General features: G+C 42.4%; 1 protein-coding gene across 1 annotated transcript in view; it reads right to left on the bottom strand.

Annotated features, from left to right (window-relative positions):
- The window catches only part of NPM2 (nucleophosmin/nucleoplasmin 2), a 32,954-nt gene extending 19,461 nt beyond the window's left edge, over positions 1-13,493 (bottom strand). The window contains exons 1-3 of the mRNA XM_006884901.1: positions 13,490-13,493; positions 13,356-13,441; positions 13,094-13,216 (exon numbers count right to left, since the gene is read on the bottom strand). Coding sequence (XP_006884963.1) covers positions 13,094-13,216; positions 13,356-13,441; positions 13,490-13,493 — 213 coding nt within the window. The remainder of the gene's footprint in view (positions 1-13,093; positions 13,217-13,355; positions 13,442-13,489) is intronic.
- Positions 13,494-16,805: the final 3,312 nt, after the last annotated feature.

Raw genomic sequence — 16,805 nt, 5'->3', positions numbered from 1 at the left:
AGGAAAACATGCCAAAGTTAAAGAGCTGAATAGAAGATTTCAAAGGGCAGCTCGGGAGGACAAAGCAAAGTATTATAATGGAATGTGCAGAGAGCTGGAATTGGAGAATAAAAAGGGAAGAACTCTCTCTGCATTTCTGAGAGGACTGAAAAACAAATTTGAGCCTGGTATTGCAATACTGAAAGATGCTATGGGCAATATATTGAACGACCCAGAAAGCATCAAAAGAAGATGGAGAGAATACACAGTCACTGTACCAGAAAGAATTGATTGACACTGAAAAATTTCAGGAAGTACCATATGTACAGAAGCCAATGATAATGAAGGAGGATGGGGAAGCTGCATTGAAGGCCTTGGCAAAAAATAAGGTCCCAGGAATCGATGGGATACCAATTGACTTGCTTCAATTAACAGATCCATGTCCTTGGATGTGCTCACCAGTCTATGCCAGGAAATTTGGAGGATAGCTGTCTGACCAACAGATTGGAAGAGAATTTGTTCCCCTTTCCAAGAAAGGTGATCCAACTGAATGTGAAAACTACCGAATAAAAATAATATCCATCAATAAAAAGAATAAATTACCAATACACACACCAACTTGGTTACATCTTCAGAGAATTGTGTTGAGTGAAAAAACCTCAATCTTATCCTATAACATTTATATCAATGTATGACATTTTTTCAAAAATATTTCAAAACCATCTCATGAACAGGTTTGAGTCCTTGAGCACCAACAACCATAGACCAAACGAGCTGTGGGTGGATATAAAAAATACCGTCCATGAAGAATGCAAAAGACCATTACAAAGGCTGAAGAGGAAGAAAAGACCAAGAGGGATGTCAGATGACACTCTGAATACTGCATTGGAGTACTGAAAAGCCAAAGCTAAAGGAAGAAATCAAGAAATTAAAGAGCTGAAGAGAAAATTTAAAAAGGCAGCTTGGGACAATAAAGCAAGATACTATTATGAAAGTGCAAAGAGTTGGAGTCAGAAAAACAAACAGGCCAAACGTGTTCAGCGTTTCTTAAGCTGAAGCAATTGAAAAACAAATTCAAGCCATGAGTGGCAATACTTAAGGATGCTTTGGGTAGAGTGTTGAATGATCCAGGACGCATTGAAAGAAGATAGGAGTATTTAGAGTCACTGTACCAGAAGGAATTGGCTGACACAGAAGAATTTCATGAAATAACGTATCAGCAAGGTCCTGTGGTGTTGAAGGAAGAAGTAGCTCTGAAGGAATTGGCAAAAAACAAGGCTCCAGGAGTTTATAGGATACCAACTGACATGTTTCAACAGACAGACACTGACCTGGATGTGCTCACTAAGTTGTGCCAAGAAATCTGGAGGACAGCCAGCTGGTCAACTGACTGGAAGAGATCAGTATTTGTTCCCATTCCAAAGAAAGGTGACTTGAAAGAGTGCAGAAATTATCTAACAATATCATTAATATCACATGCAAACAAGATTCTGCTGAAAATTATCGAAAAATGACTGGAGCAACATCAACAGAGCTGCCAGATGTGCAGGCTGGATTTAGAACAGGACGTGGTACCAAGGATTATAGCTAATGTTACATGGCTCTTGGCAGAAAGAGTACCAGAGGAATGTATATCTGTGCTTCCTTGACTATGCAAAGGCTTTTGACTATGTGGATCACAAGCTGTGGCTGACTGAGAAAAATGGGAATCCCAAAACATTTGATTGTGCTTATGCGAAACCTGTACTTGGACCAAGAGGCAGTCCTCAGAACAAAGCAAGGAGACACTACATGGTTCAAAATTGGGAAGGGGGTCCACCAGGGATATTTTCAGTCTCCATACCTTTCTAATCTGTATGCAGAACAGATCATCTGGGACACTGGGCTGTATGAGGAGGAATGTGCCATCAGGATTGGTGGAAGATTCATCAACAATCTGCGTTATGCAAATGACATGACTCTGCTTGCTGAAACTGAGGAGGACCTGAAACACTTGCTGCAGAAAGTCAAAGACTGCAGCCTTCAATACGGATTGAAGCTCAACATCAAGAAAACAGATTTTCACCACTGGGCTAATTGGCAGCATTAATATGGGTGGTGAAGAGATTTAAATAGTTATCAGTTTTAGTTTGCTTGGCTCCACAGTCAACACTCTTAGCACCAATAGCCAGGAAATCAAGAGATGAATTGCATTGGCAAAGTCAGCTGTCAGGGACCTCTCCAGAGTACTGAAGAGCAACAATGTCAGGCTAGAGACTAAGGTGCACCTGATTCAGGCTATAGTCTTCGCAATTGTGTCCTATGCTTTGAAGAGCTGGACAGTGACTAGGGATGATAGAAATAAAATTAATGCCTTTGAGTTGTGGTGCTGGAGAAGAGTGTTGAATATACCATTGACTGCTAGGAGAACAAAGAGGTTTTTCCTGGAGAGGGTGAAGTCTGGTTGCTCCTTGGAGGTAAGGATTCTGAATCATCATATAACATACTTTGGACATGTTGCAAGGCAAGACCAGTCCTTGGAGAGGGACGTAATGTTTGGGAGAGTGGAGGGACAGCGCAGGAGAGGAAGACCCTCGATGAGATGGATTGATTTAGTGACTGGAGTAGTGGGGGTAGGTGTGTCAGAGAGAGTGAGGTTGTTAACAGGATAGAGCAGGATTTAGGGCTCTTGTACATAGGGTCTCTACGAGTCGCAAGCGACTTTATGGCACATAGCATTGACATTTTAGGTTTGCTGTACAAATTGTTGCAGATTATGCCACCAGAGCCTCCTTATACAACATTTTTTTAATGACAGTATTTTAGAAATATTTTAGGAATAGATGGTATACCAATTGACATATTTCAGCTAACAGATGCTGCCCTGGATGTGCTCACCAAGCTGTGCCAAGAAATCTGGAGAACAACCACTTGGGCAACTGACTGGAAGAGATCTGTATTTGTTCCCATTCCAAAGAAGGTTGACCCAACTGAGTGTGGAAACTACAGAACAATATCATTGATTTCACATGCAAGCAAGATTCTACTGAAGATTATCCAAAAATGACTGGAACAGTACATCAGCAGAGAACTGCCAGAAGTCCAGGCTGGGTTTAGAAGGGGTCGTGGTACTAGGGATATTGTAGCTGATGTTAGATGGATGTTAGCTGAAAGCAGGGAATACCAGAAGAATGTATGTCTGTGTTTCATTGATTATGCAAAGGCATTTGACTGCATGGATCATAACAAACTGTGGCTGACTCTGAGAAGAACGGGAATCCCAGAACATTTAATCGTGCTAAGGCGAAACCTATACTTGGACCAAGAGGTAGTCATCAGAACAGAGCAGGGTAACACTGCATGGTTCAAAATTGGGAAGGGTGTACGCCAGGGATGTGTCCTGTCTCCATACCTTTTCAACCTGTATGCAGAGCAGATTATCCGAGAGGCTGGGCTCTATGAGGAAAAGTGTGGCATTAGGATTGGTGGATGATCTATCAACAATCTGCGTTATGCAGATGACACAACCTTGCTCGCTGAAACTGAGGAGGACCTCATGCACTTACTGCAGAGGGTTAAGGACTGCTGCCTTCAATATGGACTGAGGCTCAATGTCAAGAAGACAAAATTTCTCACCACTGGACGATTCGGTAGCATCAGGATGGATGGTGAAGAGATTGAGATTGTTCACAGCTTCAGTCTGCTTGACTCCACAGTCAACACTCTTGGCACCAGTAGCCAGGAAATCAAAAAACGTATTGCGATGGGAAAGTCTGCGGTTAGAGACCTCTCTAAAGTACTCAAGAGCAACGGTGTCTCTGTGGAGACTAAGGTGCGCCTGATACAGGCCATAGTTTTTGCAATCACTTGTTATGCATCAGACAGTTGGACAATCACTAGGGAGGATAGAAGGAGAATTGGCGCCTTTGAGCTGTGGTGCTGGAGAAGAGTATTGAATGTACCATGGACTGCCAAGAAAACAAACAGATTCATCCTGGAGAGGGTTAAACCAGGCTGCTCCTTGGAGGCAAGGATTCTGGGGCTTCATCTGACATACTTTGGACATGTTGTAAGGAGAGACAGGTCTTTAGAGAGGGACATCATGCTGGGCAGAGTGGAGGGACAGTGCAGGAGGGGAAGACCCTCTATGAGGTGGATTGATTCAGTGACTGGGGTAATCGGGATGGGTGTGTCAGAGGCAATGAGATTGGCACAGGATAGAACAGGGTTTAGGGCTGTTGTACATAGGGTCACTATGAGTCGCAAACGACTCGACGGCACATAACATTTTAGAAATGAAGGACATATTTGTGGTTGCCAAGTGTTAGAAGGAAGGAAGGAAGTAGTAGGGAGGAGGGTGTGGTTATAAAAGGGCAACATGAGGGATCCCTGAAGAGGTGGAACTATTCAGTATCTTGCTGTGTTGGTCGATATCTGAACTATAGAACTTAATACAGAGATACAGGAAACTCAGTGGCACCAAATAAAAACATACACACAGATAAGTACAAGGACTAGGGAAGATGAGTGGATTTTTCCAATGTCAAGTTTCTGACAGTAATATTAGTTTTGCAAAATGTTACCACTTGGGAAAATATACAATGAATTTCTACGTACTATTTTGTACAACTGCATAGGAATCTGTAATTACATTTAAAAAAATCAATTAAAAGTAAACAAACACAATGCAAAAGTTTATAAAAAATATAAAACTAATAGAAAAATGCACATTAAATGAAATGTAAAACTTAAAAATACAATTTTTTTTGGAATTTTTTAAAAATTTGGAATGTTTTTAGGTTCACAGAAAAGAGCACAAAGGTTAGAGTTTTCTTATGTTCCTTATACTCTCTGCTGCTTTCCTATTACTAACATCTGCATTGGTGTGGTATATTTGTACCAGATGAACTGATGCCTGTTAACCAATGTTCTTTTACATTGCTCTGTGTTGTGCAGCTACAAGTTTTCAAAGTGCATAATCCTGGTCATGTACCCACCTGGATATTGTCATGCAGAGTAATCTCTGTGGATTAATTCTACTGTCAAGGGTTAGGAATCAGAATCAACTAAATGGATATAGCAACAGTAGTTCATTATTTCTATAGTGCATGTCAGTTCTTTATCAGATATAAAGATACCTGGGGACCCCACAAGGCCTGACTGTGGAAAAGACCACCAATTGCTGACATGCAAACTTAAATTGAAGCGGAAGAAAATGAAAACAAGTGCACCAGAGTCAAAATATGACCTGGAGTTTAACCTACTTGAATTTAGAAATCTCAAGAATAGGTTCAATAATACATTGAACACTAATGACTGAAGACCAGATGAGTTCTTGGATGACATCATATATGCAGAAAGCAATAGATCATTATAAAAGTCAGCAAAGAGAAAAGATTAAAATGGATGTCAGAAGAGAAATTGAAACTTGCTCTTCAACATGCTCTTGTTAGGGGTCATCCAGTTGGTTCTAACTCCGAGTGTTACCTCCTGAACAGATCTGAAACTTGCCCTATTCTACTCCATTACTCATGGTCTGATATGCTCAAGCACATTGTTACACTCTGTCATGTTCAGAGTTTTTTTCTTTTTTCTTTCTTCCTTTCTTTTCCTTTGTTTTTTTTCTTTCTCTGACCCTCCAACTTTCCCAGATTTTTCCCAATGACTGGCCCTGCTGACATGTCCAAAGTATGCGAGACAAAGTCTCATCCTACTTTCCTCCAAGGGTACTGTGTTTGGACTTCCTGCAAGACAAACTGGTTTATTCTCTTGGCAGTCCACAGGACATTCCACACTCTTCTTCAAAACTACAGTTGAAAGGCATGGGCTCTTTGTCATCCTTTTTCACTGTTCAACTTTCAGAAGCACAGGAAGTAAATGAAAAGATTATGGCTTGGATCAGGCACACCCTAGTTGTAAAACTGACAGCATTTCTCATTAGCATTTGGGAATTTCTTTTTAACGTAAAGCTAAAGCAAAAGGCAGATGTCATGAAATAAGAGAGCTGAGTAGAACATCAAAGGGTAGCTTGAGAAAACATGGATGGATGCATGAAGCATCGAAGATGAAATACAGAGTCACTGTGCCAAAAAGAATTGGTTCACACTGAATGAAGGAGAACTAATGGTACTGAAATGACAAGTCCAAGCTACATTAAAGGCATTGGCAAAAAATAAGGCTCAAACAGTCAATTTAACTAAGGTGTTTCAACTTCAGTAATGCAGCTCTTTATATGCTTGCTGGTTTATGCCAAGAGACTTAGAAGACAGTTACGTGCCAACTGACTGGAAGAGATCCATATTTTTTCCCCCATCTAAGAAAAAAAGGTTATTAAACAGAATGCAGAAATTATCTAATTATCTAACAATATCATTAATATCAGATACATGTAAAATCTTGCTGCCGATTATTAAACAGTTGGATCAGACCATCAACCAGGAACTGCCAAGAAATTAAAACTGGATTCAGAAGAGGCTGTGAAACGAAGAATACAATTGCTCATGGATGTCAGATGCATCTTGGCTGAGAGCAAAGAATACCAGAAAGATCTTTACTTGCATTTTATTGACTATGCACAGGCATAAATTATGACTAATATTGAGAAGAATGGGGATTCCAGAACAATTAATTGTGCTCATATGGAACCTGTTCATGGGCCAAGCAGTTGTTTGACCAGAAAAAGGGTATATTTAATGGTTTAAAATCAGGAAAGGTGTAGATCAAGGTTGCATCATTTCAGTGCTATTCAACATGTATGCTGGACAAATAATCTGAGCAGCTAGACTGTAAGAAGAATGTGACATCCGATTGGAGGAAGACACAGCAACCTGTGTTATGCAGAGGACATAATCGTGCTTGTGAAAATGAAGCACTTATTGTAGATCAGAGAGTGCAGGCTTCAACATAGATTATACCTCAATGTCAAGGAAACAGAAATCCTTACAACTAGAACAGGAAGCAACAGTCGAGCAATCAGATAATGTCTGCTTTAAAGTGCTAAAGAGCAAGGCTATCAGTTTAAAGACAAAAGTGGGACTGATTCAAACCATTGTGTTTTCAATTGTATGTAAGTTGGACCATGAATAAGGTACCATGAAGTACAAGAAGAACAAACTTGGAAGAAGGGTAGCCAGAGCACTCCATTAAGGCAAGGGTGGCAAGACTTCATCACCATGTACATTAGGGATGTTATTAGGAGGGCTATTAGGAGGGGCTAGTCATTGGAAAAGGACATGCTGGGTCATTGTAGAAGATGACTTGAAAGGAGAGGGAGTGACTGTGACTTTAACAATAGGTTTAACACAACCAAAATTAGGAGTTTCCGTTTGTTGTACATGGAGACGCTATGAGTTACAGCCAACTTGAGGGCACCTAACAGCACCCTTATATGTTACACTGTTCATGAAAATGAACTTGACATGAATCTACAGAAGCATAACAGCTAATACAATAACTTTTCCAGAAGAAAATGTTTGTGATCTTAGTTCAGGTCAAAATTTCTTAAATAAGATACTGGAACCTTAATGGGTACTGAATCTTAATGGACTGGAGAGACTTGAATTAAAAATTTGGGCTCTTCAAAAGCATATTATGAAAATGAAAGGGACAGGATATGCATGTGGATAAAACATTTGACAGACATATTTGGATAAATGATGTGATGATAGAGAGGAGATAGATAATAAATAGACTTGTCTTGGAGACGGTGACATCAAGTCTCTCCTTGGAGGCTAGGGTTTTGAAGCTCCACCTCACTTACTTTGGGCACAGGACAGGAGAGATCAGTCCTTGGAGAAAGACATCATGCTTGGAAAGGTGGACGGATAGTGCAGGAGAGGGAGAAATAGGGTGAGATGGATTAATACAGGACCTGGGGCAATGGGGGTTGGTGTGTCAGAATTAGTAAGACTGGCTCAGGACAGGGAAGGGTTCAGAGCTGCTGTACACACGGGTATAGGGTCGCTATAAGTCGTGATTGACTCAAAGGCAATCAACAACAACAACATATATAGAACTCCTGTAGCACAATAAAGGTTCCTCAGCCTTTAAAGCAAGCTTGAATAGCACTGGCTCAGTGGCTAATGGAAGGGAAGGTAGTCGGAACTCTTCCAGCAGTATTGTGGAAGGAAAGGCAGAATGATTTGCTTCTGTTAGATAAGCCAAGAAAAATTCCACGGAGGAGTTCTATTCTAATGTATGATGTGGCCATGGTTGGAATTAACTTGATGGTAACTAACAATAATAAAAATAAGCCAGCTGAAAATTGAGAAAGCTCTGTACAGACATTCTATTAAAGAAAATATACAAATGATCAATAAACACACAGAAAGATGCTCTATCTCTTGAGGAAATACAAACACATACCACAATGAGATGCAGTGTATAATATCGAATACATTCACTGGTCTGGCTCAAATTAAGACCAACAATAGTAAGTATAGATGAGGATATGAGGCCACTAGAATTCTCATCTATTACTGGTAGCAAAATGGTACATCAATTTGGAAAATAGCAGCTTTATGTAACATACACTTACCACATGATCTAGCAATTCTACTTTGAGGCATTGACCCAAGAGAAATTAAAACACGTTTATAAAAAATCACATTCAAATATTCGTAACAGCTTTATTCCTAGTAGTGTGAAACCAGAAACAACTCAAATGTCCACTAACAAATTAACAACCCAATTATATATACCCATCTAGAGAAACAAGCCTTACTTAGCCATTGGCAGAGCACATGACTCACAACCATATGCATAAATTTAAAAAGCAATATGCATCTGAGGGCTGGAAAATGACTAAAGATGGCAGAAGAATAATTAATGCCTTTGAGTTGTGTTACTAGAGAACAGTATTAAACATATCATGGACTGCTAAGAAGAGAACAAACAAGTCTGTTTTGGAGAGGATGAAATCCGATTGCTCCTTGGAGGCAAGGATTTTGAAGCTCCATCTCACATATCTGGGCATGTTTCCAGAAGGGACTGGTCCTTGGAAAAGGACATCATGCTTGGGAGGGTTGGAGGGTCAGTGCAGAGGAGGGAGATTCTGGATGAGATGGACTGACATTGTGACTGAGGCATTAGGGTCAGGTGTGTCAGATGAGGTTGGCTCAAGATAGGACAAGATTCAGAGCTGTTGTTTATAGGATCACTATGAGTTGTAGGCATTTGACTGTGTGGATCACAACAAACTGTGGTTAACCTTGAGGAGAATGGGAATCCCAGAGCACTTAATTGTGCTTATGTGAAACCTGTACTTGGACCAGGAAGCAGTGCTCAGAATAGAGCAAGGAAACACTGGATTGTTCAAAATCAGGAATGTGTTGTGTTTACATACCTTTTCAATCTATATGCAGAACACATCATTCAGGAGGCTGGGATTTATGAGGAGGAATGTGGCATCAGGATTGGAGGAACACTCATTAACAATTTACGTTAAGCCGATGACACAACCTTGCTTACTGAAACTTAGGAGGACCTGAGGCATTTGCTGCAGAAGATCAAGGACTGTAGTCTTAAATATGGATTAAAGCTCAGTATCAAGAAGACAAAGATTCTCACCACTGGGCCAACTGGCAGCACCATGATAGATGGAGAAGAGTTTGAGGTTGTTAACAATTACCACTTGCTCAGCTCCACAATCAATACTCTTGGCACCAGCTGTCAGGAAATCAAAAGACTAATTGCACTGGGAAAATCTGCTGTCAGGGACCTCTCTCCAGAGTACTGAGAAGCAACAGTGTCAGTCTAGAGACTAAGGTGTGCCTGATCCAGGCAATGATCTTCTCAATTACTTGCTATGCATCAGAAAGCTGGACATTGACTAAGGATGACAGAAGAAAAACTGATGCCTTTGAGTTGCAGTGCTGGAGGAAGAGTCTTGAACATATTATGGATTGCCAAGAAAACAAATAGGTCTATCTTCGAGAGGGTGAAACCAAGTTTTGCCTTGGAAGCTAGGATTTTCAAACTCCATCTCACGCAGCCAGGAGGGACCAGTCCTTGGAGAAGGACATCATGCTCAGAAGGGTGGAGAGAGAGCGCAGGAGAGGAAGACCACAGACGAGATGGGTTGATACAGTAACTGGGGCAATAGGGGTTGGTGTGTCAGAGTCAGTGAGACTGGCTCAGGACAGGGCAGGCTTCAGAGCTGCTGTACATAAGGTCACAAAAGGTCGCAGGTGACTCAATGGCACATAACATTGAGTTGTAGTTGACTCAACAGCACTTAACAACAGTAACATCAGTATATCAAACTTCAGTGTATCAGAGATGGTGAGGATGACATAGGATTGGTCAAAGTTCAGATCGGTTGTTCACAGGGTTGCTATGAGTCACAGTTGACAGTATGACAGGTCAAAGATTCAGGAACATGACAAATTATAAGATCAAAATACATCAGTCAGTTGGCTTCCTCTTAAAAAGGGGAACTGTGACAAGGAAATAAGGAGAAACAGTGACATTTACAATAGCCACGCACAAGATTACTTAGGAATAAATCTAATTAGTGATGTGAAAGACCTATACACAGAAAACTACAAAACACTACTCCATGGAACCAAAAAAGACCTACATAAATGGTGAGAAAACTTGAACATTGAAAATATCAATAACTCCAAAAGCAATCTATAGATAGAATTCTTATCCAGATCCTGGCATCATTCTTCAAAGAGATGGGAAAAGTAATCACCAACTTTATAGGAAAAGGAAAAAGATCCCTGAATAAGCAAAGCATTAGTGAAGAAAAACCAAGTAGGATACTATTCTTAGTTTTCTAGTGCTGTTATAACAGAAGATACCACAGATGGGTGGCTTTAACAAACACTTATTCTTACAGTTTAAGAAGCCAGAAGTCCAAATTCAGGGAGCCAGCTCTAGGGGAAAGGCCTGCTCCCTCCCTCTGTAGGTTGTGGGGAAAGTCCTTGTTTCCTTTGGTGCCTGTAGGCATTCCAGAGACTTCCACGTCCTGGCCCTCCCAAGGAGCTTTCTAGTGATGGGGCTCAGGTCCACTGCTGGAGAGTATTTCTTGGTGATACTCAAGTTGCCTCCCTCTTCTTAGTTTAATTCACTTCCTTTTTAGCGCTTGTGAAATAAAAGGTGTTATAGCCTAGGGAAACACCTCTTAATGAGATTTGGGCTATAGGTAGGGGTAGGATAGGATTGATGGAAAGGAGCAATAGAGAGGAAAAGTGCAATTACATTGTAGGTGTTGTAATTGATGTTATATTTATGTAGATACAAAATGCATGGTTGAGTGGAAAATCAATTTCATTGTAAACTTTCACTTAAATCACTATGAAAAATATTTTTTTAAAAATAGTATATACATTGGGGGAGCTCTGGTGCGTAGTGGCAAGAAGCTGCACTGTAATCCCGAAGGTGCATGCTTTGAATCCACCAGATGCTCTGCTGGAGAAGGAAGGGCAATCACCTCCTGTACCAGTAGGATCTGATTCTACGGTGCACAAGAAAGAAAAAAACAAACCAAAAGCATATACATTAAATCAGAATTTACATTTTAATAACATACTCAGGTGATTCTTAGAGATCCCTAGGTATACGCAACATAATCACCAGGGGCTTTTGTTAAATTGTAGACTGATTCAGAATATCTGGGGCAGAAAAGCACTCTCAACAAGGGGCTAAGTTGGTTTGAAGCCTTTCCTGATAGACTGCATTTCACCTACTAGGAAAACAGATTCTCACCACTGGACCAATTGGCAACATCAGGACAGAAGAGATTGAGATCGTTAACAATTTCAGCTTGCTCGGTTCCACAATCAACACTCTTGGCACCAGCAGCCAGGAAATCAATAGATTAATTGAATTGAGAAAATCTGCTGTCAGGTACCCCTCCAAAGTGCTGAAGAGCAACAGGGTCAGTCTAGAGACTAAGGTGCATCTGATCCAGTTCATGGTCTTTGCAATTATTTGCTATGTATCAGAGAAGTGGACAATAACTAAAGATGACAGAAGAAAAATTATGCCTTTGAATTGTTGTGCTGGAGAATAGTATTGAACATATCATGGACTGCTAAGAGAACAAACAGGTCTATCCTGCAGAGGGCGAAAGCAGTCAAAGTGCAAGTTTACAATGAAATTGATTTTCCACTCAAATTTTTGGAGGCAAAAATTGTGAAGCTCTGTCTCAAATACTTTGAGCATGTTGCCAGGAGGCAACATGTCCTTGGAGAAGGACATTATGCTTGGAAGAGTGGAGGGAGAGCACAAGAGAGGGAGACCCTGGATGAGATGGATTGACTCAGTGACTGGGGTAACGGGGGTGAGTATGTCAGAGACAGTGGAGACAGGCTCAGGATAGGAGGACAGTGTTCAGAGCTCTGTGCATAGGGTCACTCTGGGTCACAACTGACTTGATGACACATAACTACACTTATGCCAAGACTGTTATCAGGAGGATCCAGTCCCTGGAGAAGGATATAATGCTTGGTAGAGGGTCAATGAAAAAAGATGAAGACCCTCAATGAGATGAACTGACCCAAGGGCTGCAATAATGTGAAACACGTTTGCAAATGGTACAGCCTGAGAAGGTGCTCCCTTCAGAAACGAACTCGGCACCTAATCACAACCTCACCTTCACCAAAATCAGACATAATGGAGAAACACCCTTAAAATATTGGCAATGAGAGAAGGATGTCTACAATTATCACTATCTAACGTCACACTGAAGGTTCTAGCAAGTGCAGTAGGATTAAAAAAAAAAAAGACAATAGCCATTTATTTTCCCCTTATTCATAAATAATGTTTCTTTTCAAATAAGTTGTTAAAAGTAATGAGAATTTCTGAGCAAACAACTTGGGCGCACATTCAGTATCAGAACATTCTGTTCCCAGCAATAAACAGCTTTAAAATGTGTGTTTTCAGGATAGGTGAAGTCTTAAGGTGTAACTTGCCTGAGGTCATATGGCGCAGTGTGGCAAGGGCCACAGGAAGGGGTGCCGGGCCTCATTTGACTGGGTTCGAGGGTCCATTGCCACTGCGGTGTGTGTGTCCTTCCCCTGTGTCAGTGGCTCCCCAGCTGTGATCATCCCACCCAGAGGCCTTCTCAGTGTCCCACCTGGGCCCCTTCTGGGCCATTCTTTCTCCCCGCCTTCTGGGAAAGGCTCACCATGGGCAGGGTGGAGGCCTGAAGAGAGGCGATGGTGATAGGAGTCTTCTTGCTCGTCTGGTAGGACATGGGCAAGATTTCCACAAGATTCATCTCCTCTTTGGCTTTCTCCCCCAGGCAAATCTGAGAGGGGTTGAAAACAAACAGAGTCCTCATCTTGACGGCAGAAACCCCGTTGGGCCTGGAGACTCCTACCTCCTTATCGGAAGGAAGGTCAAATTCCTCTGCTCCAACCTTCCTCACCTTGGCGATCTGGACTCACCGTACTAAGCAACAGCTTACAGTTTGGCTTATCCTCCTGCTGAGGTTTGAAGCTCCGGACTGGCCTGTCCTGATTTAGCTCGCAGCCTGGAAAGAAAGGGAGAAGGTAGAGGGGCAAAGATGCGCAGTCCTCACGCATCCGCACATCCACAAGGGGGGACTTCCTCTGAGGATGAGCCTCTCACCTAACTTACCCCAGAGCAAGGTTGCTCTCTCAGTTCTGTTGCTGCTGCTGCTGCTGCTACTGCTGCTGCTGTTGCTGTTGCTGCTGCTGCTAGCGCTGCTCTTGCTATTACTCATGCTGCCCGGGTGAGCAGGAGGAGCTGGGGGTGGGAGGACAGCAGTGAAGAAGGCAGCCCGCAGGGAAGACGCCAGGCTGTGAGCCGGGAGCACTCAGTACACCGCTGGCACTGCACCCTGCGCCTTTGACAGGCTGCCCAGCCCCGAGAGGGAGGCCTTGCCTCTAGCTTGAGTGAGCATCTGACAGTCAAGTGATCCACCAAACTCCTGGAATACCAGTGCTACTACCAAAAATCCGTGTCAGAACAACCAGGCTCGAGCGAAGACACACAGACACAGGTACTTATTAAAGAATGAAGAGTCAGATCAAACTGAAATCTGGAGAGGGTGGGATTGCCTGGCTACCTCCCCAGCCAACACCCTTGAAGAGAGCCAAACACAGAAAAGGTGTGACCTCCTTGGAGGGTCATGGGGAGAGGTCCCCATTAAATTCATACCGTGGGCCCCAGTCCTTTTTGGCCCCTCAACCTGACTGTCCTTTTTCTACGTGTTGCCAACCATGCCAGCCGCTCCTCCTGGGAGCTTTTCCTGGGATCTCACCCCAGTCTCACCCTGCTGCACCTGAAGGCAAGCAGGTGAGAGGCCAGGGTAGATGCAGGAGGGGGCTAATTAGCCTTAAAGAGGTCCTTTTATCCTCATCCCCCTCTTCCATGCTTTTCTCCCTTTTTCTCCTCAGAATCACCTGGGAGCCTTGTTAAAATAGATTGCTTATCTTCATTCTAGAACTTCTGATTCAGTCGGTCCCAGAGCATACAACAACAATAATGAGGTCTGGGTGGTGCCAAGAGAATTCGTGTTTATAACAAGTTCCCAGGTGAGGTTCTTGAAACATCCAATAAAGACTTGCTGAGGCCTGTGAATGGAATCTTGGTGCTGACGAACAGTTGACTATCCATCCTACAGACTGCCAAAAGAACTAACAAATCTGTCTTTCAGAAAGTGCAACCTGGGCGCTCCTTACAGGCAAGGATGAGGAAACTTTATTTCACATATTTGGAGCGTGTTATCAGGAAAGGTCAGTCCTTGGGAATAGACATCATGCAAGATCAGATAAAGAGAAGGTCCTTCCTTAGCTAGACTGACACAGTGACGGTAACAACGGGCCTGAGCATATCAGAGATGGTGAGGATGGCACAAGACAGGACAAGGTTCAGATCCATTGCTCACAGGCTTGCCATGACTTATAGTTGACTTGAGGACACCTAATAAAATAACAAGATTTGCTGAAGGAGCCCTGGCAGTGGTTAAGTGCTTGATTGCAAAACAAAAGTGTGGTGGATTGGACTGATCAGGTGCTCTGTGGGAGGAAGTTGTGGCAGTTTGTCTTCATAAAGACTGACAGCCTTGGAAAGCCTATGGGGTAGTTGTACTCTGTTCCTGTTGAGTCCCTGTGAGTCAGAATCGGTTCAAGGTGTGGGTTTTTCTGCTGTTGTTACTTGTTGTTTGAATGCCCTCTGCTCTGGAGAGCTGGGGTGGGGCTGACAATTAAGCACTCAATTGTCAGGTGTAAAGGCTGGAGTTTGTACATGCCCAGGGGTAGCTTAGAAGATAGGATGGATGATTTCTTTCTGAAAGGTCATCCAACCTTGACAAATCCTATGAGCATTTCTACTCTGCACATGGATTGTCACACTTTGGCTGGATTCAGTGACAAACAACAACAGGCTCTCTGCTGGGGAAGGGGGACCTTCACCACCAAGCTTAGAGATGCTCTGTGACCCAGTGTCTGGAGGGATGATATATCCAGGAAGAGAGAGCTATGTTTTCAGAATGATTATTTCACCCTTAGGGAAGCATGACTGGAAGAACTGGTACATTTGGAGAGTTGCAAAGACATCTGCAGCTCTGGTGAGAGTTAAGCTGTGGATTGCAGAACGTAAAATTTCATGGATCAGTTACTTAACAAATTGATGGACACATCGATGCACTTAACATTGTTGTGTTACATGCCATTGGGTCACCTGCGACTCACAGCTGACCCCATGCAAAACAGCTCTGAACTCTGCCCTATCTTGAGCCAATTTCATTATCTCTGACAAACCTACTCCCATTACTCCAGTTACTGTGTCAATCTGTCTCATCCAGGGTCTTCCTCTGTGTGCTGTCCCTCCACCCTTTCAAGCATGTCCTTCCCCAAGGACTGGTCCTTCTGGCATCACACCCAAAGAATGAGAGATGGAGATTTTCTGGGGAAGTTGCCAAATTATGACAATCCATATGTATGCAGAGTAGAACTGCTCATAGGATTTGTCAAGGTTGGATGACCTTTCAGAAATAGATCATCTCTCCTATCTTCTAAGGTACCCCTGGGCAGGTAAAACTCCAACCCTTTCACCTGGTAATTGAGTGCTTAGTTGTTGGCACCACCAGAAAATCTCCATCTCTCATTCTTTGTCTAAAGATAAATCCCAGAAAATCCTTTTCTCCAAGGAACAGCTCTGTTTCACCCTCTCTAGGACAGACCTGTTTGTTCTCTTACTAGTGCATCATATGCTCAGTACTCTTCTCCAGCACCACAACTCAAAGGCGTTCATTCATTCTTCCATGCTTGGCTCATAATGGAGAAAAGTAGGAGTACAGCTAACACATCCTCTCTGTCCTACACATGAAACACCTGCTTGGGAATCAGACACAAACAGGGATTTGTCTCATTGCATTCTTACATTTCACTCTCACCTGGGGAACTTCTTATCAATGTTCTTCACGGAACCTGATCAGAGCATCTGCACAGGAGCCAGCCTTTTTTTTTTTTTGCAAGAGTTTTTTATTTCTTTTTCATTTCAATGAACATTTACAGAGATTTTGGAATTCCACTCATTCATTGTTGCACCCTTCTCCCCACCCCCCTCCAGAGAATAGTTTAAAAGTATTATATTTTAGGGCATTATGTTTATTGTAAGAGTACGGAACGAGGAAGCCAGCCTTTTGTATTCTTAAAAATCAACTTTGGCATCGGGATGGGGGTAAGACTGAGAAAAACTGGATGAAATATGTTTATGTCATTGAAGTCTACGGGGGAGAGAATAGTTAAAAGTATTATGTTTTAGGGCATTATGTTTCTTGTAGGAGAATGCAATGAGGGTTGCAGAGTGGATTATATTTGGGGTTGGGGTGGGGTTGGGGGAGGTGCGGGGGGGATTGTGTACCAATG

The sequence above is a fragment of the Elephantulus edwardii genome, unplaced genomic scaffold, assembly GCF_000299155.1.
Source record: "Elephantulus edwardii isolate Elephantulus edwardi_28Jun2011 unplaced genomic scaffold, EleEdw1.0 scaffold00038, whole genome shotgun sequence".
NCBI classification, from domain to species: domain Eukaryota; kingdom Metazoa; phylum Chordata; class Mammalia; order Macroscelidea; family Macroscelididae; genus Elephantulus; species Elephantulus edwardii.
This window is presented reverse-complemented; position numbering and strand designations above follow the sequence as displayed.